The 27,015-nt window shown below is 41.7% G+C and overlaps 1 protein-coding gene and 1 long non-coding RNA gene across 11 annotated transcripts in view; both read left to right on the top strand.

Annotated features, from left to right (window-relative positions):
- USP46 (ubiquitin specific peptidase 46) overlaps nt 1–27,015 on the top strand; it is a 172,885-nt gene that overhangs the window by 121,793 nt on the left and 24,077 nt on the right. For all 10 annotated transcript variants that reach the window (XM_055588541.1, XM_055588551.1, XM_055588542.1 and 7 more), the window contains 4 exons: nt 5,116–5,196; nt 7,800–8,013; nt 9,557–9,786; nt 23,371–23,447. In XM_055588541.1, the coding sequence (XP_055444516.1) occupies nt 5,116–5,196; nt 7,800–8,013; nt 9,557–9,786; nt 23,371–23,447 (602 nt within the window). The remainder of the gene's footprint in view (nt 1–5,115; nt 5,197–7,799; nt 8,014–9,556; nt 9,787–23,370; nt 23,448–27,015) is intronic.
- LOC129657858 (uncharacterized) lies at nt 9,804–19,157 on the top strand. The gene is made up of 2 exons (XR_008717135.1): nt 9,804–10,261; nt 13,007–19,157. It is a non-coding gene; the product is annotated as an uncharacterized LOC129657858 (long non-coding RNA).

Raw genomic sequence — 27,015 nt, 5'->3', positions numbered from 1 at the left:
GGATAAACGGGATGGTATAATAAGCCCCATGTACCCACGCTCAGCTTCAACAGCAGAGTTTTATCCCCACCCCCCACCTCCCACTTCTCCCTACTGGATTATTTGAAACACCTCTTAGAAATCATCTGATTCATTTGTAAATGTTTCAGAATAGATAGTTGTTTAAAGTAGTTTAGCTGTGAAGAGAAGGTGAGAAAGGATGGGGACTGGGGAGATGTGGGAAGAAGATGTGTGTATATATTTTCACATGAGAGACATGTAGGCATGTTCAGTTCAGCAGGGCAGGATCTAATAGTACAGGAGCGATCGACCTTGGACGAGAGCGAGATCTCCGTCATTGACAGGGAAGCATGTAGGTTTGAAGGGTTCAGTTCAGTTCAGTCGCTCAGTCGTGTCCAACTCTTTGTGACCTCGTGAACCGCAGCATGCCAGGCCTCTCTGTCCATCACCAACTCTCGGAGTCCACCCAAACCCATGGCCATTGAGTTGGTGATGCCATCCAACCATCTCATCCTCTCTCATCCCCTTCTCCTCCTGCCCTCAATCTTTCCCAGAATCAGGGTCTTTTCAAATGAGTCAGCTCTTTGCATCGAGTGGCCAAAGTATTGCAGTTTCAGCTTCAACATCAGTCCTTCCAGTGAACACCCAGGACTGATCTTTAGGATGGACTGATTGGATCTCCTTGCAGTCCAAGGGACTCTGAAGAGTCTTCTCCATCACCACAGTTCAAAAGCATCAGTTCTTCAGAGCTCAGCTTTCTTTATAGTCCAACTCTCACATCCATACATGACCACTGGAAAAACCATAGCCTTGACTAGACAGACCTCTGTTGACAAAGTAATGTCTCTGCTTTTTAATATGCTGTCTAGGTTGGCCATAACTTTCCTTCCAAGGAGTAAGCGTCTTTTAATTTCATGGCTGCAATCACCACCTGCAGTGATTTTGGAGCCCCCAAAAATAAAATCAGCCACCATTTCCACTGTTTCCCCATCTGTTTGCCATGAAGTGATGGGACCGGATGCCATGGTCTTAGTTTTCTGAATGTTGAGCTTTAAGCCAACTTTTTCACTCTCTTCTTCACTTTCTGCCATAAGGATGGTGTCATCTGTATATCTGAGGTTATTGATATTTCTCCTGGCAATCTTGATTCCAGCTTGTGCTTCCTCCAGCCCAGCGTTTCTCATGATGAACTGTGCATATAAGTTAAATAATCAGGGTGACAGTATACAGCCTTGATGTACTCCTTTTCCTATTTGGAACCAGTCTGTTGTTGAATGTCCAGTTCTAATTGTTGCTTCCTGACCTGCATATAGGTTTCTCAAGAGGCAGGTCAGGTTGTCTGGTAGTTCCATCTCTTTGAGAATTTTCCACAGTTTGTTGTGATCCACACAGTCAAAGGCTTTGGCATAGTCAAGAAAGCAGAAATAGATGTTTTTCTGGGAGTCTGTAATTAAAAAAGTTCCTCTCTGCTCATTTTATTTTGTTATTTTTGCTGTTGAGTGGGAGGCCAGTGAGAGGGGCAAAGGAATGTAAGAGTTTTGAGGAGCTTGGAGAAGGCTGGAAATAGTCACTGTGGAGTGGAGAATGAGCCTGTTAGAAAAACACTATTGGAATGTGGGCGTGTTGAGAGCTGCCTGAATTTGGTGAGTTCAGTTGAGTGCAGTCAGCTTGGGGTGTGACTTCTCCCCTCTAATATTGCTCATCTGTCCGGGTTCAGAGAAGGTGGATAGTTTGGTCCCCTCTGGGTTGACTTTTTGCCAAGTAGTGTAAGCAAAGGACAGGTGGGGGTGTGTGTTTATGAGAGCCATTGAAATCATGATCCATTGACTCTAAGCTAGATGAGAAAGAAGAGGAGTGAGGGGTTCCAGCCAGTCTCTGTGTGGCTGTAATGGGATGAGCTGGCAGGCAGAGCCCAGCCTGCCTGGGTTTAGGTGATGACCAGATCCAGGCTGTGTCTTTGGGAGTGGGTAGCTGGAGTGGAGTGGATTAAAAGGCAGCTGCAAAAGAGGACACCAACACTGAGAGAGCAGGTGTGGGAAGGTGCTGCCACGTGGATCCTGAAACCACCCAGCGTGATGGCAGGAGACAGGGTGTCAAGGTAGGTCGCTGGGGGATGGAGGGTTAGGCAAGATGAGGAGAAAGGAAGGGGTTTGTACAGTGCTGGGAGGCATGGGCTGCAGAGGGCAGATTTTTTAAAATTTTGTATTTATTTGCACAGGCTTTCTCTAGTTGCAGCGAGCCGGGGCTACTCTGGAGTTGCGGCGCGTGGGTTTCTCACTGCGGTGGCTTCTCTTGTTGCAGAGCATGGGTTCTGGGGCACACGGGCTTCAGCAGTTGCAGCGCGTGGGCTCAGTAGTTGTGGCACATGGGCTCTAGGGTGCACGGACTCTGTAGTTGCAGGCACAGGCTTAGTTGCTCCATGGCACGTGGGATCTTCCTAGATCAGAGATTGAACTCATGTCCCCTCTATTGGCAGGCAGATTCTTAACCAGTGGGCCACCAGGGAAGTCTGAGGGTAGCTGTTCTGACAAAAGGGTGACATTGCAGTGATCTGGAAGCCCCCCAGGGTATCAGATCTCCCTCTTGACCCTTCCAGACCTCCTGCGAGAGGATGAGCGGGCCTGACCTGAGGCGTGGCCAGGAAGTGTGGCTCTCAGGTTTCATGAAGACCCTGTTAGCTCCCTTCCCTCTTCCTGAGCTGTGCTGCGGCCTGCTACCTCTTGTCCAGGGTATCCTCTCAAGCACCACCGCCCCCACCGCCCCCACCCCCAGTCACTGTAGTCAGCCTGAGTCACAACCAGCACTGCCCCTCCTTCCGCCACCAGCTCCCTCTTTGGTGGGAAAGTATTAAGATAGATAGAAAAAAGCGGACTCCATTCAAGAATTCCCAAATAGCAGAAGTCATGGATTGAATAAATGGCTGCCTCATAAAGAAAGATTTAATGAGATCTGTCTCCATGTGCTCTGCTTTTATATCTGACATTCCTCCTGGGCACTAAGCCATATATCCTAACGTTGCTTCAGAAATGGCCGTGGGTATATTTAATACACATTATTTACATCAATTTATGATTGAGATGGAGCTTTATTGGAAAATATTAGTGATTTTTTTCAATACCATGAAATCCTGCTTTAATGAAGTATTTTATGAATTCAGCCTGTATATGGAGTCACATGATTGTGAAGGCAATGAATCACTCCCTGCCCCCCAACCGGACCCTCCCACCATTAAAAGATAGTGAAACTGTTGTGCACACAAATGGCCACTGAATGTAAAGTCTCTGGTGGACTTTAGATTGGTGGAACAGTATAATGGACCTAGAAGACAAGTGGAAACAAAGGATATTATGATAAGGGGATGGAATGTACTATTTCTGCTGAGGTTCTGTTTGCTCAGAATTGAGTTGTTCTGCCCCTTTAATGTTTGCTTGTTGACACGTGACCATCTTGACAGGTTCTTAGCCTGCCTTTTGGCCATTTCTTTCTGTGATAGGAGATTCTAATTATACAAATCCAGAATAAGTAGCAGCAGCAGATTTATTTTTTATAAAGCCTAACAGTCTCTCTTTAAAATGCCTGTCTCCCAGATCTTTGAGAGTCTGTGAGCTGTAGGTCTTCGGTGATAGCCCGAGAATTTGAGGAGCACAGAATAATGTAGAGCTGTGAGTAACCGTGGAGCCTGGTCCTGCCCATCCCCACATTACTCACCTGGTTGGACTGAACTTTGGTCATTTTTCCTAATCCCAGTATCCAGGCCTTGGGGGAAAATGATCATCAATGAGGTATTGCCAATGACCTCTTGGCCCTTAGCAGGGCTCAGGAAATGATTTTATTCAGTAGGATTGCTCTGCATAGTATTTGGTTAAGAGTATGAAATTCCAAGTCTGACTCCAGGGTTCAGGTCTAAGCTCTGCCACTTATTGACTGTGGTTCTTGGACAGATTCTCAACCATTCGAAGCCTTAAGTTCCTAACTGTTAAATGGGGATTATAATAGTAAGTACTTACCTGATGCTGAAGCTCCAATATGTTGGCCACCTGATGCGAAGAGCTGACTCATTGGATCCTGGGAAGACCTGATGCTGGGAAAGACTGAAGGCGGGAGAAGGGGCGGCTGAGGATGAGATGGTTGGATAGCATCACTGACTCAATGGACATGAGTGTGAGCCAACCGCAGGAGAGAGTAAAGGAGCCTTGTATGCTGCAGTCTATGGGGTTGCAAAGAGTTGGACACGACTGAGCGACTGAACAACAACAATTTACCTGATAGGAATGTTGTGAGAATAAATAGTGCAGTTCCTGGCACACAGTGGGAGTATCCAGTAACTTATTATCCTCATGTTGGAGTGTTGAAATGAGTATGCATGGCTTACGATTTGATACACTTGGGAACAGTTAGGTTTTAAATTCTATGTTTCCATTATTTATATGTCCTTGGACATTTCGCTTTCTCAATAAGGCCTTCCCTGACCACCCTATTTAAAGCTGCAACTATCTATCCTTCACACCTCCCCACTCCATGCTTTCCCTCCTCCCCCTACTCCCTGGAGTCCCTAGCCTCATTTCCAGCTTTGTTTTTCTCCACTGCATTTATGCATTCTGATGTACTGTCCGGTATACTTGGGGCTTTTTCTTTCAGACTGTCTTTGTCTACTGTTCTGTTGTCAGAGCCTAGAATAGTGCCTGGCATGTGGTGGGTGCACAGTAGATAAATCTTTATCAGAAAAACACCACTGACCTTGAAATTGGTGGTATGATTCTATACACCACTGAGTAATATAAAAGCAACTCCAGGTATCTGAGCTTAGAACATTTTATTTGGAAGTTCTGAGTGGTAGTTTGCTCATTACTTGTCCTTAACCTCCTTTCCTAATGGAAGGTCATTGAAGCCGGGTAGAACAGATTTGAGGGACGATGAAGTTGGGTGAGGAGAGGAATAGGCTGACCTCATTACCTCATCTATGGTTTGCTTCCGACACCTGTTTTCAGCATGACCATCTCCAGACTCTGTGGCCACTAGGGGAAATGCTGGTCTCAATAGCGGGCTGTCTCAAGTATCCTTTTACTTTTTGTCTGTTTTACACGCAACAGAACTTTTGCTGTTTTTCTCTTTCAGGGCACCAATGCCTCTGCTCTGGAAAAAGACATTGGTCCAGAGCAGTTTCCGATCAATGAACACTACTTCGGATTGGTCAACGTAAGTATTTTGAAACGTACTGTCTTCCTCAGGTGTTTTAGCATTCTTAAAGCAATGTCACTGCCATTTTTGTCATTACCAAGTTTTAAATAATTGTTCATACTCCTAGGTTACCATAGGTGGCAAATAGCAGAGTGGGGGATGTTTAGTCCAATTTTTGGAAGTATGAATTCCCCCAGAAGAGGAGGTTTAATTAGTGCATTATTAGGTCAGATTCTCATTTTTTCCCCTGTGCTTTAAAGGATTTCCTTTGCACACTAACTTTCAGAGCAATATTATTAGCCTTTGTAGCAAAATCTGCTTTTGTGTGTCCTCCCTTTACCATCTGAATGGGCTCATCAGATGGTATACATCAGCTCAGCCAGAGTGTTGAAAGGGTTACCGGCTCATCACCAGTGGTTGCTTCATAGCATAATTTGGTATCTGAAGCATGGGTGGGAAGTAGGGGGAGACTGGGGCTAGTTTATCTCTAAGTCCCTTGGCCTCATTTCACTTGTGCTCAGCAACAGTCCCCTTGTATATAGCCAGACTTGTTGGGCACTGTGTCCTGGATAAGTTCATGATGGCCGGGTAGTAAGGCAATATTACCCACCACCCTCATGAGCTTTCTTCTCCAGCTGATCCTTTCTCTCTGGGGTGGAGGATTTAAATAACATCAGCTGTTACCTCACAAGCGCCAGGTTTTCTGGAACAACTGCTCTGAGCATGGTCTGTCAGAACTTAGGTGTCATAGGTCATAATCTCTACTGAGAGTGTTCTGAGTGAATGCTGCTTGTGGAATAATGGAGTGGACATTGTCTCTGAAGTAGTACAGACCTAATCCAAAGTCTGCCTATGCTGTTCCCTAGCTGTGTGATCTTGGGCAAGTCACTTGCCCTCTCTGAGCTTCCGTTTCCTCCTCTGTGAAATGGATCACAGTGGTTTCTGCTGCTGCTGCTAAGTCGCTTCAGTCGTGTCCAACTCTGTGCGACCCCATAGACGGCAGCTCACCAGGCTCCACCGTCCCTGGGATTCTCCAGGCAAGAACACTGGAGTGGGTTGCCATTTCCTTCTCCAGTGCATGAAAGTGAAAATGAAGTCCCGCAGCTGTGTCCTTGGCTTATAGTGAAGGATCCATGAGAGCTCCTATTGAAGGTCCTGACATGAGGCTGAGGCACACAGTGACATTCAGTAAATGTTAGTTCCTTTTCTTTCCCAGGAGTTGTTCACTGGTCCAGGGACCAAGTGTTACTAAAGGGTGTCTGGCTAAAGGTGAGGTACTGAGTAAAGAAGAGAATGGAAGGAGGAGGCTACAGTACTGGAATATAGGGCACTGTGTCGATGGAATACTGACATAATTGTAATGCAACTTTTTAGGCATTGTGCAAAGGCCTCTTGCTTAAGCTCTATGAGGATAGTTATTCAAGTTGAGGGAATTCTGCCTTGGCCAGGGAAAAGACAGATGCAGACTATGGAGGAATAAAGAACTAAAGCCATCTCCTAGCCTGTGGAAGCGTTGTGAGATCTAAACCTATTAATAGTTTTGTACATGTTCACTTTGAATGGTAGTTCATGAAAGTTACAGCTTCTCTTTAAAAAGGGGTTTGTCTCATCATGTAATTGTGTCAAAGTAGATTAAAATGTATAAAAATAGGAAGTATTCTATCTTAGCATACGAAGAAATGTCACGGTAAGGATGGCCGTGCATCTGCCTCGCTCTTGGGCAGATGACACAGAAGCCAACAACCAGGCTTGAGAAGATGTTCATGTTCTATTTTAATCTTACACAGCATTTTCTAACCTGCTATTAATCTTCTAATTGCCTTAGATGGTTTTCCTCTTTATTTTAGCACATATGAAAAATTCTAAAATGAACGTCTCAGCTATGTGTTCTCCCATAGAATTGGTTATCCAGCCAGTTGAAAACCAGTGAGACTGACTTTTTGCCTCGTTAAATCATAACCGTGGCTTTTGAGAAGTGCAGAATGTTACTCTGTGGGTCCTACTACGATGGCAGGAGACCAGGACCTATGTGGTATTGTATTGAGGCAGTGGCTACTTCGGCAGAAACGAGATTGCTTTGGAGAAAGTGAGGCGATTGGTCTGAAGCCTGTGGCAGGAGTGCCAGACCCTTGAAAAAGAGAAACTTAAAAACAAGTCCCTGCTCGGTTAAGGCTGTTTCAGCTGAGCAAGTGGTTCCTAGTAGCTGGATTTCTTTCTGATTGGGGTTTTTATTTTCCCTGTCATAGGAGTTTTGATGTGTTGCAATGTGACGTCTTTTGTGTCGCCAGCTGCTTTTCTATGTCTCCATATCATGTTGGTTTTTTTTTCCTTCTTCACCCTCTCTTTTAAGCACCAGAAAGTCTCATTAGATTTTTGAAAACCAAGGCTGAGTGTTCCTTATCATTTTATAGAGACTTTTATAGCCTAGAGAGCTCTCCAGCTTCTGTATACCAGCATTCATTTCCCTGGTGATCAGATAGTCACTGGTGTTCTGCGTGGCTTACTGGTCTACCATGGCATGACACGGGGGACCTGGGCCAGTTCACACAAGGGCGGCCCCTCCCTCTCCTCACTTGACCCAGAGAACCCTGATTTAAATCGGCCCTCTTGTCCTTTGGCAGTTCGGAAACACATGCTACTGTAACTCCGTTCTTCAGGCCCTGTACTTTTGCCGGCCGTTCCGGGAGAACGTGCTGGCGTACAAGGCCCAGCAAAAAAAGAAAGAGAACTTGTTGACATGCCTGGCAGACCTTTTCCACAGCATCGCCACACAGAAGAAGAAGGTCGGTGTGATCCCACCAAAGAAGTTCATTTCGAGGCTGAGAAAAGAAAATGGTGAGTGGCATGGAGATGAATGTGTTTCAGATCTGAGATAAGGAGAATCAACAGGTCTGTGTAACCTCAAAATGAATCCCTCCCCTTTTTTTTAAATGGGAAAGTAGTATGGCCAACTACTCAAATATCAGTTTTTAAATAAAAGATATTTCTTCTTTTCCACCCAGTATATAAAGCAAAATTGGATAAAAAGAAATATACTTAAAAATTCTGATTGGAACTTTCCTAGTGGTTCAGTGGTTAAGACTCCACACTTCCAATGCAGGGGGTGTGGGTTCCATCTCTGGTCAGGGAATTAAGATCCCACATGCCACATGGCCAAAAAAAAAAAGTAATTTATCATTCCAAAATGGAATGATCTTTTTATCTGCTCCACATTCGAGGACTTTTTTCTGGGTAGGATCATTATAAGAGGAAAAATTGCCCAAGGCAGGACACTGACTGGAATAAATAGGTTGATGTAATAATTGAATAAAACAGTACTGTCTTATAAACTTGTCATAAGTGATTAAACTAAATGCACATTATCTAATTAGAGCCTCTGCTGTTTTAAAAATAATACCTCTGATTTTTATATGTCTAAAAGAGTTGAAGGATATCAAATTGATATTTTTCTATAATAAAAATGTCCTGCTGTCACTTGATTTTCTTCCTTTTTTTCCCCTCTTTATCTGGTTTTTTTGGGGAGACGTGGTGGTAGAGACAAGGTTATTCCAGAAGTTTTGCATGGGTAAATTTTATGACTATAGAAATATTTGATATGGCAACTTGTGTTTAGCCTAGATTTCAGCCGTATTGCAACAGACTTGCACAGTTAATCAGATGTTTGTTTTTTAAAGTCTCATTTAATTTGATTGCTGTCTTTTGAAGTTGTTGTAGTTTATACAGACCAGAATAAAAATAATCTGAGAAGGAAGCAGAACCCTCCCAAGTCTCCCTTGTGAACATGATTAATAATGAAGTTTCACAGCTGCATTCATCTCTTGATTGTTTGTCCTTATGGCAGGGAGCAGCAACGGGCTGCTGGAATCTTCTGTATTTGGTTTCAGAATGCTATCAGATAGATACATTCTCGTATATATCTCTCATCTCCCTTATGTGTTTCATTTAAGCTGCTTCTAGGCTGGTCCAGAGTTTAATATGATCTTTGGGAAGAGACCCTGTCATTCTTGATAGAATACAAACTGAATAATTGATCATTGGTGGTCATATTATATTAAATATTGATATTTTATCAGGGAGCTTGTCAAGTATTTCCTGTTCTTTTTCTTTTCTTTTTTTGTAGAGCAAATACAAATGTTTGTAGCTTTATATATATATGATGACTTTACCGAGGGAGATTGGGAAAATTTAGCTCTCAGTGGTAAAAAGTAGAAGTGAACAAAAATTTTTAAAAAAACTTATCCATTGAAGTTGCAACATAGAGGTGAATATATCCATGTCCATTCTTTCAATATAAAAATTGAAACATGGTTTGTAAAATTAAGCATTTCCTTTGCTTTTCAAGAGCCAGAGACTGAAATAACAACCCTCTCCTTTCCAGATCTCTTTGATAACTACATGCAGCAGGATGCCCACGAATTTTTAAATTATTTGCTAAACACTATTGCGGACATCCTGCAGGAAGAGAAGAAACAGGAGAAACAAAATGGAAAATTAAAAAATGGCAACATGAATGAACCTGCGGAGAATAATAAACCAGAACTCACCTGGGTCCATGAGATTTTTCAGGGAACGCTCACCAATGAAACTCGATGCTTGAACTGTGAAACTGTAAGCATCACGAGGGCTTTCATGTAATTTGCTTGTGCATATTTGTGCATGAGCTATGTTGTGCATGAGTGCAGTGTGGCATCGTAGCACCTAGCAGTTGTCTTCCTTGTATACAGACTGTTCTGTTTATATGTATGAGCCTCAGGTGCAAACTTTGGAAGCTTGTCTCCATCTAAGATGTCTCAGCCGTAGAAGTAGAGTGATGAGGGAAAAATCTCAAAAACTTAGATCGCTATGCAGCATGGGCTAATTTGAGGGTCTAAAAATTGAACTATTGAATTGGACCTCTGCCAGTTATCTTGAAAATATTTGGGCCACGAGGAAGTCATGTGTGACTTATACCATTTCCCCGGCATAAAGGGAATCAGCTGTGCTATGGTGAACTTGAACTCAGAAGACAGAGCTAACTTCTGATTCTCCAGCAGTTAGCTGGGTGAATGGGATGAATCTCTGACAGCGCTGTTGCAGGGCCTGGGTGAGTCTGGCACGTGGTAGGCACTTAGTGTTGAATTTGAAGACGTTTTCCAGAGGGTGATTTAGGAGGTCACATTGGCTTCGTATTTGATTTAACTCTATGAGTGGCCTCATGATGTGATAGATAAAAGCCCAACTCTAGGGCCAGGCTGCCAAGTTTGTATGTAGGCTGCCAAGTTTGGAGCTGTGGGACCTTATGCAAATTATCCAACCTCTCTGAACTCACTCTCCTCATCTGTAAATTGGAGGTGATGAGAGTGCTTATCTCCTAGGGTTGCTGGTTGTTGGTTTAGTTGCTAAGTTGTGTGCAACTCTTGTGACCCCATGAACTGTAGCCCACCAGGCTCCTCTGTCCATAAGATTCTCCAGGTAAGAATACTAGAGTAGGTTGCCATTTCCTTTTCCAGGGGCTTGTCCCAACCCTGGAATTGAATCAGGGTCTCCTGCACTGCAGGCAGATTGTTTACCAACTGAACTATCAGGGAAGCCCCAGGGTTGCTGGGAAGATTAAACGAGTTAACTCTTGAAAGCACTTAAAAACTATGCTTGGCACATACCAACCAAGTATGCAGTAAAAGTCAGCTTTTATTATTTATTATTATAACTACTAACAATATGGAGAGTATGGGCTCATTTGGGGTCTCAAAGTTTAACACTATGAAAAATTCTCAAGAATTGTGCATTTCTAGGGGAGAGAATGATTTTCATCAGATTCTGCAAGGGGTCTAGGACCCAGAAATGGTTAAGACATTAAGTGAACTTAAGTGGGAGGCTTTTTGTTTTTTGGCAGTCTTCTATCCTTTTAAACAAGTTTTGAAGCGTTCTGATACGTTCATTGTAGAAATAGTTAGAAAACATAGCTAAGCAAAAAGAGACTAAAAGTTACCAGTAATCTCCACTAGAGATGATAAATTTGTAACATTTTCTAAAAATTGTGATCTTGTTAGCCCAGAGATAACCACTTAAACATTTTAACATTTTGAAATATATCCTGCCAAAACATTTTCTACACGTATTTATCTATCTAGAGATCTCTCCTCCCTCCCTTTCTCCTTCTGTTCCTTTATATTTTATATTCCATTAAAATTCAATGGAATATAGAAGTAGAATGTGTAATAAATCCATATGTATATTACTTGGGGTCAATGATTGTTAGCACACTGACGCATCTTGATCATCTTTCCTGTCATATCCCTCTTCACTGAACCGGTCTGTTTTTAAGGAAGTCCCAGGTAACATCATTTCTCATTTCTTCATTACTTTGCTATAAATCTCTGAAAGATAATAAAAGGTAAGAAAAAAAAATTTTTTTTAAACATTAGTACAATACCATTATCACACCTAAAAATGATTCCTTTAGATCATTATTCACTCAGTGTTCAAGTTTCTCTGAGTATGTCTTTTTTTTTTTTTTTTAAACAGCTAGTTAATTCAAATCAGGATCCAAACATGGTCCATACATAGTCTGTATTTTCTTTGGGAGAGTTTGTATACATTTTGAATGTTTGGTAGAACTCAGAACTTACCTTTGCATCCTTAAAACATATAGTTCAGTTTGCCTTGTTTTTGGAAAAGGCAATGGCACCCCACTCCAGTACTTTTGCCTGGAAAATCCCATGGACGGAGGAGCCTGGTGGGCTGCAGTCTATGGGGTCGCTAGAGTCAGACACGACTGAGCGACTTCACTTTCACGTTTCACTTTCATGCATTGGAGAAGGAAATGGCAGCCCACTCCAGTGTTCTTGCCTGGAGAATCCCAGGGACGGGGGAGCCTGGTTGGCTGCCGTCTATGGGGTTGCACAGAGTCGGACACAACTGAAGCGACTTAGCAGCAGCAGCCTTGTTTTTGATCTCTATATGAATGAAATCATACAATATGTGTTCTTTTGCATCCTGTTTTTTTTCCCTCACTAACCCTTGTGAGATTTATTTGTGTTGTTACATGATGCTTTAGTTCATTCATTCTCATTGTCCTATGTCAGTATTTATACAACTCTATTATTTTTATGATACAAGCTATTTATTTGAGATTTACTTCTTAATATTTGCTCTCTGTTAAATTAATTATTGCCTGAAGATATCACAATTCATGAATCCATTTTATTGCTGATGGATATTTAGTTGTTTTCAATTTGGGGCAACTAGGAACAATGAACATTCTAACATATAATCTAGTATACATAAATTTAGTTTCTTTAGGATATATGCACATAAGTAAATTTGTTAGGTCATTAGGTGTGCTTATCATTAAACTCATTTGAAAATATCAAATTCCCACCTGGTGTATAAGCATTCTCATTTCTCTACATTCTTGTCTATACCCATTCTTAGATATCTTCACTTTGGTAATATAGTGGCTGTATAGACAAGTATTCTTTTATTCAATAAACACCTTTTTTTCTTTTTCACACGTACTAAGTAAAGATATAGACACTGAGGATGCAGTGAGACCTTTGCCTTTCTGGAAGTTTGAGCATGAATGATAGACGTAACAAATAATGAGTTTTGTAATTATGATTGCAAAATTCTGTGAAGGAGGACAGAGTATTCTGTGAGCTTATGATACAAGAACCAGAACAGTGGGTTATCACATCCCTCATTTAGCCAGGTAACCTTCCCCAGATTGTCTAATCCGTTTGGTTATCTTTGAAATGAACACAGTTACTAAATCTATCTTGTGATTCTCTGCATGGATTTTCCAATAGGCTCAGTCACATTTGTAATTTCTTTTTTTGTCTAAGAACAGGTCAGTTGATCCCAAGCAATACAAAGGTTGCACCCCCAGACGACTGTACTGCAGAAGCTGTTACTGAGCCTGTTAGTTCGTGGAAGGTTACTGTGGATCAGAAGCCTGTGCCCAAAGATTCCTCCTAAACTTTTGGATCATACCATAGCGTTTGTTTCAGTGGGATTCCAGCCATTTATACTTCATTTGCAGAAAACAATGAGACTGTGTCTTTGTGGAGGATGGTGCACTTTGAAAAACCTGGATCTTTTTCCCCCCACCACAATTTTATTTTTTTAATTTATTTTTTAAATGGAGGATAATGCTTTACAGTATTGGTTTCTGCCCTACAACAATGTGAATCAGTCATAATTATATATATCTCCCCTGCTTTTTGAGCCTCCCTTCCCTCTCCCATCCCACCCTTCTATATCATAGAGTGCGAGACTGGGCTTCCTGTGTTATTTAGCAATGATTAGATTTGTGGCAAGAGTTGTTTCCCCCCACCACCACCCTGGAGTTACTTGGATAATCACCTCCATTTTCTTAGCGACTTTAACTGGTTGGGATCCTAGGAGTCACCTAATCCTTTCTCGTCCTGTGCCCAGGTCCCTCCAGTGACGTCCTAGCCAGTTGGTCCCCAGCATCTGCTGGATTCTGTCCAGCGATAGGGAACCCAATCTCCCCAGGCGATGCCTTCCATTTTTAGAAAGCTCTGATTGTTAGAAAGCCGTCTACTTTCTAAGAAAATACATAGTCTGCAGGCTTTTTCATTGTTGTTATTGTAGAATGTTGAGAATTCAGTGTAAAAGAAGACCTGAAGTTAAAGTTTTCCTTCACAGGATGAGAAATACAGGGCCCCATTTGAGTACTGTCCTCTGCCCAGGGCAAGCAGCCTTTTCAGAGTGCTTCTGGCAGAATTGCCGAGGCCATTAGTGAGTGCTCACAGTGGGATTAAACTACACTGGATCTGGAGCAGCAAATTGACCGCTGGGGGAGCCTCGCTGTTTGGGCAGCCTCAGCTGATAGTTCCTCCAATTGTGCAAAAACCTTTTGTGCCAGTCTTCATGCTTTCAGACAACAATGATTTTTGTCTTCTTCTGGGTCTCACCCTTTGTAAATGTTGCCTGGGATTGCAGTGCAAATGTCAAGGGAAAGGTTTATGGAGAACAGCCGGTTTTCATTCTGCAGTAGAACTGGGAAGACAATTTTAAGGGGCTCATCCTGTGACCAAGGTACTTTAGAATTGAGGCATGGGATTTTCCAGTCTAGCCTCAGCGCTCCCTTGGTTGTCCTCTGCTTGGGTCACAAGATTTGCTGTACCAATTGGAGCTTAATTTTGTTGTTGTTGTTAATTTTCCCCCCTTTCTGTTTAATCCAAGTTTTTGCTTTGCAAATTTGTGGTTTTCATAGCTTCTCAGTGGCTTTAACGCATTTATATCTGTTGCTAGAGCCAAAAGTTTGTCTAAAGAGCTGCTTTATTAAGTACCAGTTGTAGGCTCCTTCTTGCTTTGTTTGCCAAGGTTAAAATTGATTCAGTAGAGCTTCTGAGCCCTGTACAGAGGAGCAGTGGGGGATGGGCACATGGTCGCTGAGTTCCTGGGATTCAGGTGGGCTGCCATTGCCACTTTTCCTGAGCCCACCTTCTTGGCATCGCCTCTAAGCCAGTTTTCAGTTCCTGGCTGAACAGCATGGAGCTGCCACCTGGTCACCTTTACTGCTAAGCCTAGCAAAGGCTGCTGGGAATTTAGAAGCACATTTGAATAGGATTTTAATTACTCAGGAATTTTAGCAAAGCTCCTGATTTTTTATGTATGCCCTGTATATTAATTTGTTCTATTAATTTGTAATTAAAAAGAAGAGCAAGTAGGATCTCTTCCACTCTTTTAAAATTAGTTTCTGAGGAAGTCCATGCCCAAAATCAGGAGGGAAGAAAGGAGAATAAGATGTAGCCTGTACCTGCTGAGAGTATTGGAGTCTTAGCGATATATATGTTTCCTTGGAGACAAGCTGTGTTTTCACTTAGACCAGAATGAGATTCTTCTGTGTGGGAAGAAAATGGTTTTATTTTCTGGCAGTTTCCTGGGAAGAGAGAAAAGGGGGGGAAATTGCTTGATCACTCACTGCTTTTGACTGTGTCAGTCTGAGACAGGGAGAGGGAGAGAGAAAAATCCCCATGGAAGAGTTAGTGCTGTGTTTTGATGTCCCTGGCGTGGCTGACCCACCTGAGCAGTGCTTGCTCACTCTTAATTCTGGAAGCCGTTTGCACTGGGAATTGAGAAAGTTACAATAACTTTCTCCAGTCCTTTAATTAGATGTGTACCTTTCTTCCCTCTCCCTAGAATAATTAAGTAGAGGAAAAGATTTGCATCTAAAGGGAGACAGTGTTTCTTTGTTTTTATCCCCCTTTAAGTACAAGAACTTTAGTAGAGCTATCTAAATTATGTGTGAATTTCAGTTGGCTAGAATCCTTTTATTATCTCTCAAAGAAGGGCCATTTGAGTTTTTAAAAAGATTTACTGATGAAAAAAATATACTACCCATGAATTACGTTTTTAAAAATCAGGAACGAGAGTGTATAAACAGTAAATCATCCATAATTCTGCCACCCAGATGCCACTGTTGGCATTTAGATATCTTTTCATTTGTTCAGTCTTTTGTTCAGTTATGTATTCATTTATTTAGTGAATATTAATATGAATCTATTAAATAATGGAAATTATGTACTAGAGATATAGCAGTTAAAGCAAACAGAAAAGACAGTCCCTGCTCTTTTATTTACTAACGTACATGTTTAAAGTTATACTTTTTCCTTTTACCACGCAACCAATGCTGGTTGTGTCTCTCAAATCCTGATATGTTTTCTTTGTCACTAGCTCAGAATATTATCTAATTTTTCTTGTGCCTCTCTTTCCTTTTATTCATGTATTGCTTAGAAGTATGTTGTTTAATTTTCAAATACTTGGTGTTTTCCCAGGTTTCTTAATGTTCTCCAATTTCATTTTGTTTTGGTTAAGGAATATATTCTGTATGATTTCAGTCTTTTAAAATTTACTGTAACATGTTTTGGATCCTAACACAGTGTCTGTCTTGGTAAATGTACTTGAAAACAGGGTGTGTCAACCTTAGAACTATTAACCGTTGGGATCCAATGTTTCTTTGTTGTGGGGTACTGCTCTGAGCATGGTTAGCTGCATCCCTGGCTTCTACCTACTAGATACCAGTAGCATCCCCAAATATGTGACAACAAAGATGTCTGTAGACATGGCCAAATATCCCCCGAAAGGCAATGTTTCCCTTATTAAGAACCATTGAGTCAAAAATGATTTGTATTTTGTAGTGGTTGGGTATAGTATTCTATAAGTATCAGTAGGTCATGATGATTGGTAGAGTTATTCAGATTGTCTGTGTTTTTCTTAAGTCCCCTGCCCGCCCCCACCCCCCAGGTTTTATGTCATTTGTTGAGAATGAAATGTTAAAATATCTAACCATAATGTGGGATTGTCTTATTTCTCCCTCTTATCCTGTCAGTTTTTGCTTCATGAATTTTTTTTTTACTTTTTAAAAACAACTTTGTTGAGGTGCAGTTTATGTACCATAAAATTTATCCATTCAGTGCAAAAAAAAATATTTTTTTTTTTTGGTGATTTGCTGGATTATGCAACTCTAATGATAATCCAGTTTTAAAACATTTCCACCACACCAATAAGATCCTTTGTATTGGGCAGCATCAAGAATGGGAATGTGACATCATCTTGTGGGATTATATCAACTTCTGTCTTCAGATATTTACCTTTTTTGAGCATTTCATATAATTAGAATCATACAAATGTGGTCTTTTGTATCTGATTTCTTTAACTTGCATATCATTTTTGTAGTTCATCTGCGTTATAGTATGTGGTTCATTCTTTTTTTCTTGGTGAAGTGTTCCAGCTTCATATATTTTTGAGACTTTGCTACAAGGAACTAGGGCTTCCCTAGTAGCTCAGCTGGTGAAGAACCCGCCTGCAATGCAGGAGACCCCGGTTTGATTCCTGGGTCAGGAAGATCCCCTGGAGAGGAGATAAGCTACTCACTCCAGTATTCTTAGGCTTCCCTGGTGGCTCAGCTGGTAAAGAATCTGCAGTGTGGGAGACCTGGGTTTGATCCCTGAGTTGGGGAGATTCCCTGGAGAAGGGAACGGCTACCCACTCCAGTATTCTGGCTTGGAGAATTCCGAGGAGTGTATATAGTTCTTGGGGTTGCAAAGACTCGGACACGACTGAGCGACTTTCACTTTCACACTTCTATGAAGGACTTCTGTATTTTTTATTATGTTTTTCTAGTAAATTGACCCAATTATTAGGAAATAACTTTTTTACTTATAATTTTGTCTAAAATCTATTTTCTTATATTAAATAGTCCACTATATATGCATCTTAACTCTTTACATAGTATATCTTTTCCACCCATTTATTTTCTATTTCTTTATATTTAAAGTATAGCTCTTGTGGACAGTATATAACTGGTCTTGCTTTTCAAAAAAAGTCCAGCTTAAAACTTTCACTTGAAAAAAAGCGTTTAATTATTAACATGGTTGGGTTTGATGCTCCATTATTTTCTATTTTTCCTCCTGAGGTCTATTCCTCTTTCTCTGATTTTTTTTTCTTTCCCCTTTTTGGATTATTTGTGCATGTATATATATATGTATTATATTTAATAATTCCATTAACATTTTTCTCTTAGTGTATCTTTGGAGAGTATAGTATACTTTTCACAGTCCACTTAAAGCTATTAGGTTGGTGCAAATGTAATTGCAGTTTTGGACCGTGAATTTTAAATCATTATAACTAGGCTCACACATATCTTTATTAATCAAAATAGGAGCCATTACAATCAACACATTTTTGCTCCTGAGAAATAAGTTTGTTTATTCCTTTAGCATAAAACCCGTGCTTTGGGGTTTGATGAACTCTTGGAAAGCATTTTCTGCCTCCTGCTGGTTGTGGAAGTGTTTTCCCTGCAAACGTTGTGGAGATGCTTGAAGAAGCGGTAGTTGATTGGCAAGAAGTCAGGGGAATGTGGCGGGTGAGGCAAACCTTTGTAGCCCAGTTCGTTCAACTTTTGGCGTGTCGGTTGTGCGATGTGCAGTCAGGCGTTGTCGGGGAGAAGCATCGGGCCCTTCCTGTTGACCAGTGCTGGCTGCAGGCTGCTGCAGGTGTCGGTGCATCTCACCAATTTGCTGAGCATACTTCTCAGATACAGTGGTTCCACTGGGATTCAGAGAGCTGTAGTGGATCAGTCAGCAGACTACCAAACAGTGACCATGACCTTTTTTTGGTGCAAGTTTGGCTTTGGGAAGTGCTCTGGAGCTTCTTCACAGTCCAGCCTCTGAGCTGGTCATCGCCAGTTATTATATAAAATCCACTTTTCGTCCAGTGTCACAATCCAATCAAGAAATAGTTCGTTGTAGTTGTGTAGAATAAGAAAAGATGACACTTGAAAACAACAATTTTTTTTGATTTGCAGTCCTCTCATGAGGCATTCAGGGCTTCCCTGGTGGCTGAGATGATAAAGAATCAGCTGCAGTGCAGGAGACCCAGGTTTGATTCGTGGGTCAGGAAGATCCCCTGGAGGAGGGCATGGCAACCCACTCCACTATTCTTGCCTGGAGAATCCCATGGACAGAGGAGCCTGGCAGGCTACAGTCCATGGGGTCGCAAAGAGTCAGGTATGACTGAGTGACTAACACATGAAACATTCACTTATCAAGCTTATTCACCTTTCCAATTTGCTCCAAATGCCGAACAACCATAGAATTGATCAACGTTGAGTTCTTTGGCAACTTGTGTAATTATAAGAGGACCAGCTTCGATGATGTCTCTCAGTTTGTCATTGTCAACTCCCAGTGGCTGGTCACCACACGGCTTATCTTCAAGGCTCTCGTCTCCTTTGCAAAACCTCTTGAACCCCCACTGCACTGTACATCCGTTAGCTGCTCCTGGACCAAACATGTTGATGCTGGAAGTTAATCTCTGCTGCTTTATGACCCATTTTGAACTCAAATAAGAAAATCGCTTGAATTTGCTTTTTGTCTAACGTCATTTCCATAGTCTAAAATAAATATAAAATGAACAGCAAGTAATAAATCATTAGCAAAAAACAAATAAAGTGATAAATGTGTTTTAAAATGATGTATAACATAACCACATTTATTTAAAACGTATTTCCAATATCAAATGGCAAGTTTCAACATTGCAAAACCACAATTACTTTTGCACCAACCTAATACTAATGTTACATTTCACATAAAACATAGTTAACTCATAACTGTGTAGGTGCCTATTCCTTCCACCCCAACCTTCCTTGTCTTTTATGCTGTAATTATATGTATTACATTTACACATATTATAACCCCCGCAAGACAAAATCACAATTCCCATTTTCGATGCTTTTCATTTTTTCTTGAGGATCTGGATTTCCATCTGGTAACTTCTCCTTTTGGTTTAAAGAATTTCCTTTAACCTTTCTTGTGGTGCAGTTCTGTTAGTAATAAATTCTGTTCATTTTTTTGTCTTCATTCTTGAAAGATATATTTATCAGATACAGGAATTCTGTTCTGATAGTTTTTCCTTTAGCACACTAAACAAGTTCAGTGTCTTCTGGCCCTTGAATTTTTGATTAGAGACCGGCTTCCAGTGAAATCATTCTCTGGTAATGTGTCATTTTTTGGAAAAAAAAAAAAAAAAAAGTTTATTGTGGGATCTCCGTTCCCCAACCAGGATTTGAACCAGGGCCACAGTCATGAAAGCCCAGAATTCCAATCATTAGATCACTAGGGAACTCCCTGTAATGTGTCATTTCTCTCTACGTGTTTTTAAGATTTGCTTTTTCACCTTTGGCTTTCAGCAGTTTGACCTTGGCTGGCCTTCTTTGTATTTATCCTGCTTGATTCTTGTTGAGTATCTTCAATCTATAAATGTATATCTTTCACTGAATTTAGGAAATATTCAGCCATTATTTGTCAAATAGTTTTTCTGTCCTATTCTCTCTCCTCCCCTTCCGGGACTCCCGTTAATGATATTTTCTAACAGGTTTATTGAGTATTAATTTTTATTTCAATCTTTTTTCTTCCTTTATTCTTTTCATTGGATAATTTCTGTTGTTCTGTCTTCAAATCCACTGATCTCTCTCCAGATCTCTGTTAAGTCCAGTTCAGTTCAGTTCATTGCTCAGTCGTGTCTGACTCTTCGCAACCCCATGAATCGCAGCACACCAGGCCTCCCTGTCCATCACCAACTCCCGGAGTTCACTCAGACTTATGTCCATCGAGTCAGTGATGCCATCCAGCCATCTCATCCTCTGTCGTCCCCTTCTCCTCCTGCCCCCAATCCCTCCCAGCATCAGACTCGGTATTAATTTTTTAGTTCTGGAATTTCCATTTGACTCTTTTTTTGTTTGTTTCTATTTCTCTGCTGTCTTATGTTTTGGTTCACTGTGAATATATTATATTTCACTTTATTGAAGATAGTTACAATAGCTTCTTTAGAATCATTGTTTGTTACTTCCAACATCTGGGGCATCCCAGGATTGGTCTCAGTTATTTCCTTTTACTTAAGAATATCTTCCATTTTCCTGATTCTTCACATATTGTAAGTTTGGATCATATCTAGGACACTGAGAATGTTAAGTTTGAGAGTCTCTGGGTTCTGCTGTTTTTCTTCAATGAGTTTCTTTAGTTTTGGCAGGTAGTTGTGTTGGTTGGACTCAAACTGCAGACTCTGTTTCTTAGGCAGCAGCTTGACTCTTGGGTCAGCCCCCTTGTCTCCAGCTGTGTTGCTGTGAGTGTACTCTGTGTGAGCGTGGCTCAGGGGTCAGCCAGAGATGTGGGCAGACAGAGTTGGGAATACCTTCTCAGATTTTTTCCCTTCTCAGTGGACATGGTTTCCCAGGTTGGTTTTTCTGCCTCCTAAACCAGAAAGATTGCATTTTTCCCCCATGAATCCCCAGCTAAAGGCTGTGAAACTATGAATTCATCCTTTGCAACTCTTCCTCCTCCCAAATGTGAACCGCCCATCTGCCTGTCTTTGTTGCTTCTCCGTTGGTTTATCTGAGTTTATAGTTTTCTGGAGGAGTGCTGGAAGACGGGATCTTAGTCATTACTGAAGCCAGTCTTTCAAACTTTCCTTTTAGTAAGGGCAAAACTGACAATAAATGAATTAAAATAAAAAGTATATACAGACATACCTTGGAGGTATTGCGAGTTTGGTTTCAGACCACTGCAATAAAGTGAATATTACAAAGAGGCAAGTCACAAATTTTTTGGTTTTCCGGTGCATGTGAACATTATTTTTACACTATATTGTGGTCTTTTAAGTGTATAATAGCATTGCATTTAAAAAATGTATATACTTTAATTAAAAAATATTTAAATCTAAAAAATGATAATCATCATTTGAACCTTCAGTAAGCCAGAGTAGTAACATCAAAGATCACTGATTACAGATCACCATAAGACATAATAATGAAAAAATTTTTAATGTTGCAAAAATTACCAAAATGTGACACAGAGACATGAAGTGAGCAAATGTTGTTACCAAATAGACTTGCCTGACACATAGTTGCCACAAATCTTCAAATTATAAAAAACACAGTATCTGCCAGGTGCAATGAAAGGAGGAATGCCTGTCATGTTAAGTAGTTCTGTTGGTTATTTGTTGCTTTGCTACAGACTTCCCCAAAACTCTGAGGCTTAAATCAACTCTGATTTATTTTCACTATAATTCTGCAGCCTTGGGTTGGTGGGGAGTTGCCTGATCCAGCTGGCCTTACCCAAACCTGTGGGTCTGCATCTCAGCTGTCTCACACATGTATCCACAGGCTGGTGGGGGTTGAGCTCTAGTCTGGGCTTGGCCAGGACACCTTAGTGAGAACACTCTCCTCTGGGGGCTCTCATCTTCTTCAGGGGAGCAGTCACGGGGCCAGCCTGGGTTACCTTTCTCATGGTGGTGGCGGAAGTGCAGGAGAGGAGTCCTGTATTTCATGTAATATTATGCCCACAACATAGTAACCCATTCCCAACTATTTGACCATTTTAGACCATTTAAAATATTTTGCCCCTCCTGGATTTGTTGAGTACTGACTTCTTAAAGCACTTTATATGTATTAGTTTATTTCATTCTCATAACAACTTTATGAAATAGCTACTCTTACTGCTCCCACTTTACAGATGAGGAAACTGAGGTACAGAGTGGCTAAAGTCATCCACTGTAAGTAGCAGAGACAGGATATGGAGCTGGGCAACTGCCGGTACCCATTCTTCGGTGTGCTAACAAAAGCATGAAGGATTGTGTCCACGTCTCTGAATGTTGGAGTACTGGCTCCTAGGATAGTTGTCACATTTATAGGCGTGTTATTTTTGTTTGCTGCTAGGTGACTGGGCATCTTAAAGTTGCTGCTGGGCTCGTTTGTCCCTCCTACTCCAAGATGGTGAAATGCTAAGCTAGCTGGTGAGCTTCATTAAGTACAGACCCAGAAGTGGTGTGGTGTTGTTAGCTGTGCAGGCTGAGAAATAGTCGGGACTGATGATCAACTCGGCCAGCACAGGAGACATAAGAGATGTGGGTTCAGTCCCTGGGTCGGGAAGATCCTCTGGAGGAAGGCATGGCAACCCACTCCAGTATTCTTGCCTGGAAAATCCCATGGACAGAGGAGCCTGGCAAGTTATAGTCCATGGGATCACAAAGAGTCGGACATGACTGAAGTGACTTAGCAAGCAAAGCAGCCCAAGCCCAAGCTCCAGGTCTGGGTGGTACCCCAGACAGAAGTGGGCGTTCTGCAGGATGGCACTTGCTGGGCCAGAGGACGGCTGTGTGTGCAGGTAGGGTGACCCTCCGGCCCATAGTACTTTCAGCTCCCTGGCCCCACATACAGTTTGAATGACGAGGCACCAGAGGAAGGGAGTGATTTCAGGGCACTGGCAGGAAGTGCAGACAGCTTAATGGAGGGCAGTCATCTGAGCAATAGGTTTATAAGGCTCTTGTCATTTTTCTGTTTCCATTGTTAACCATTCTGCCAGGCTGAGCTGTAAGGATACCTGTCTGATACTTCTTGCTTTGAAACAGTGGGGGAAATGAAAGGACAGGAAGAGAAATCTGGTTGAGTTATAATTGTGAAAAGCCTGAGTCAAAGCTGGGATATAGGTAAGCTTTAGAGTTTTCTAAGAATTTAGAGTTTTCTCTTGTTTGGGATTGTTTTCAAGGTTAACCGGTTGCCAGTGAATATACAAAGTCACACCTGCCTTTAACTGCAGTTACGGGTTTTGGTTCCCTGTAAGTATTCAAAATTATACCTGCTTGTCTATTATCTATTTTATACCTAATTATTTTTTCCTTTTTTTGCTTCAGGTTAGCAGCAAAGATGAAGATTTTCTTGACCTTTCTGTTGATGTGGAGCAGAACACATCTATTACCCACTGTCTAAGGTAACCTCATGAATTCTGACTATGGTCTGAGTTTTTGATGAGGCTAATAAGTCATGGGGGAAAATTTCCTGTATTTCTTCAGGAGATAATCTTCCTTTCTGTTAAACCAATGTAATCCTATTATTTTCTATTTCTTTTTTCCCTAGAGAGATTAGAAATAAGTATATGTTGTCTAGAGAAGAGTCCTGCTGAGGAGTGAGGGTATCAAGTGGAAGTCATTAGTCATTAAGTTTAAAAATAAGGTTTTAATCTTTAATACAGATGTGTGCTTTGGGCCCTCATCTGCCTCTCCACACACACAGACATACCCAATCACAGTCACACAATTAAGTTGAAAAATGCTACGGATGCCTACCATTCCTTTCTTTTTCTAAGCTAATCTAGTCTTTGATTTTAAAAATTATGCACTTGTGAACTGAGAACCGATGAGGGCATTGCCTTTTCCTCTATCTGGCAGCATTGTGTAGAGCTCATTCATGGAAGAAGGCTTTCTCCTAATTAGAGTTGAGGGGAGGTAAGGTTCCCTGAGTGTAGGAGTAACACACGCCCAGGGTTCCTGCAGATGTTGTGTTTTGACTTGTAGTTGAAAACATGCTCAGAGTTGATTTGTTGTTGTTCAGTTGCTAAGTTGTATCTGATTCTTTGTGACCCCATAGACTGCAGCACGCCTCGCTTCCCTGTCCTTCAGCTCTCTCTCATAGTTTGTTCAAATTATGTCCTGGAGTCAGTGATGCTGCATAATCATCTCATCCTCTGTTGCCCCCTTCTCCTGCCCTCAATCTTTGCCAGCATCAGGGTCTTTTCCAATGAGTCGACTCTTTCCATCAGGTGGCCAGAGTATTAGAGCTTCAGCATCAGTCCTTCCAATGAATATCCATGGTTGATTTCCTTTAGGATTGACTGGTTTGATCTCCTTGCTGTCCAAAGGACTCTCAAGCATCTTCCCAACACCACAATTGATGCCGAAAGCATCAATTCTTCAGGCACTCAGCCTTCTTTATGGTGCAGCTCTTACCGTATATGGCTACTGGAAAAACCATAGCTTTGACTATACGGACCTTTGTTGGCAAAGTGATGTCTCTGCTATTTTAATACTCTGGAGACACAATTCACTGTCCTGTCCTCACTTCTTTCTCCTCCTTTTAACTTATAATCAGCCCCGCTCTTCTGTACACCGGAGGTCAACGGATAGCGTCAGGTATGTATCTCGTGGCGCTTATAGTCTAGTGGGAATCCACGGACAGGAATTGGTGCTTTGAAGGACATTAAACATGTCTAGAGAGTGGCTGGTAGTGGGGGTGCAGGCCAGGTGGTCTGGGTGGCCCTTCCCATTGCTTAGAATGCCTCATCAGCTCAGGGCACTGTTGGGTTTTTATTTATTTATTTTAAAAAAGTTTATTCTATTTAAGGATAGGTGATTTACAGTGTGGTGTTAATCTCTGCTGTACCTCGGGGTGATTCAGTTATACTTACATATGCATTCTTTTTTGGTTTGTCACAGGATATTGAATATAGTTCCCTGTGCTGTGTAGTAGGAACTTGTTCATCCATTCTATATTTAATGGTTTGCATCTGCTAACCCCAAACTCCGAATCCTCCACCCCCTGCCCACACCCCTCCAGCGACCACAAGGCTGTTATTCTCTATGTCTGTGAGTCTGTTTCATAGATAAGTTCATTTGTGTCACATTTTAGATCCCACACATAAGTGATACCATATGGTATTTGTCTTTCTCTTCCAAGCGCTGTTGATCTTTATCAGTGGGCATTGTGTGACAGAATTGTTCTATCAGGAGTTCAGGTTACTCAGAACTCTTTAGATTAAAGGGACTTGCTGTGGCCGTTGACTGCTAGAAAGTCATTTTTCATGGTAGAGGCACCAATTCCAACCTGGTAGAACGTCCCAGTTCGTCTGGGTGTCATGTATTGTGTGAGCTGGGGGCTGGTTACTCGATAATTCCCAGGAGGCTGAGCCTTCCCCTGTCCCCACCAAGTTGCCTCAGCACCTCCTGCTGGTCTGGCATTTTATCCTTTGTCTCCAGATGCCTTGGGTCCAGATGTCCAGGACACATTTATGGTCTCTGTTTGCAAAGCATTTTTCAGGCCAGGATAGCTTTTTTTGTTTCTTCTGATTGGTTCTGTTTTTGGCAGGGGCTCTTAATATTCCTGTGAAAAGAAGCCAGTTTTGATTTCCTTAGGGTTTTGTGATCACAAGGAGGCGAAAAAGCTATAAAGTTATGCCAGAGCTGGTCATATGTGAGGGAGCACAAGAAAGGGTATTACCTGCCCATTCTTCTTGGAGAAGAGGAGCTAGAAGGCTGCTTCCCCTCCCTTCTAAGAAATTCCTGGGCTGTTCAGGAGGGCAGATGGCAGTGGCTGTAGCTTTGAGACCAGCTGAGAATTTCAACCACTGGGGAGCCTCGTTACAGACAAATGTAACCCAGAACTAAGTCCCCCCACTTTTTTTTTCTGGAGGAAATATATACATTGGCAGTGCATACCTGATGAAGGCAGGCTCGAGACATTTGGAGGCCTTAAAGCCGGGATGGGTACAGAATAGCCTCACAATACATTTTAAACAACATCATATTCTCATCTGATTGTCCAGGCTGATATTCCTGAAGGGCCTGCCCCTCCCCCTTAGTACATCATCCTGAAAATAGACGTTGGCTGACTTACTGGACCTGCCTTCATCGGTGCCTAAGAGCTCACCTCCCCAACAGAGAGAAGCCTGCCAGGTGTTGCTGTTCACCACTGAGAGTTCTGGGGTGGGCGTGGCAGCTTTCCAGCCTCTTCCAGAGGAACAAAGTGCAGGAGAGAGTTCCAGGGAATAAATGATGCCAGCTGATCCGTTAACTTTTTCTATTTGAGACAAAAGAGAAGGAATGATTATGATCTTTTTTGGCCCCTTTCATGGCTTAATGTGGTTTGCATTCTTGAGGATTTGTTTTTCAAACTAGAATTATGAGTTGTCTTCTTTAACATCATGCCTGCATATCTCTTCTGGTGTGATATCCTTACCATTTATTTTGATATTGAGAAAAGTTAAAAATCAAGCTAAAATTGTAGGATTTAAATGTTAAGACTTCTGCCACCTTCTTCCAGAAGGGCTTTAGGTGATCAATTACAACGTGTTTTCAATGAACTTTTATCCCAGAGAAATGATGATATAAATAGTGGTTAATTCGGGAAACAGGTTTAGAGAAGCCATTAAAGCCATATTGTAGCTGAGCTATACTTCTAATATTTCACATCACAGCACCGTGTCTTAGGCAGGCAGAGTGAGCCATCTGCATCATAGGAGGATACTGAGAAATTTCTTTTTCTTTTGAAAAGTTCAGGGATGGCCTCAGGCAAAAACTTAAAATACGTGTTTATCTCACCCCCTTGTCCTTTGGGTATTTTTTGTCTTTCACTTCAGGGCCTTAGTCCCTCCCTGTGGCTCCTGCACAGAAATGTACCTTTCTCCTCAAAGGGCTCCATGCTCTGACACCACTCTCCTCTTCCTCTGTCCTTCTCTCATTAAAAATGCCCATTCTCCCAGGGCCAGGGAGGTCAGCGTTTTTTAG

The sequence above is a fragment of the Bubalus kerabau genome, chromosome 7, assembly GCF_029407905.1.
Source record: "Bubalus kerabau isolate K-KA32 ecotype Philippines breed swamp buffalo chromosome 7, PCC_UOA_SB_1v2, whole genome shotgun sequence".
Lineage (NCBI taxonomy): Eukaryota > Metazoa > Chordata > Mammalia > Artiodactyla > Bovidae > Bubalus > Bubalus kerabau.
The sequence above is the reverse complement of the archived record's forward strand: the minus strand, read 5'-3'. Positions and strand labels throughout refer to the sequence as shown.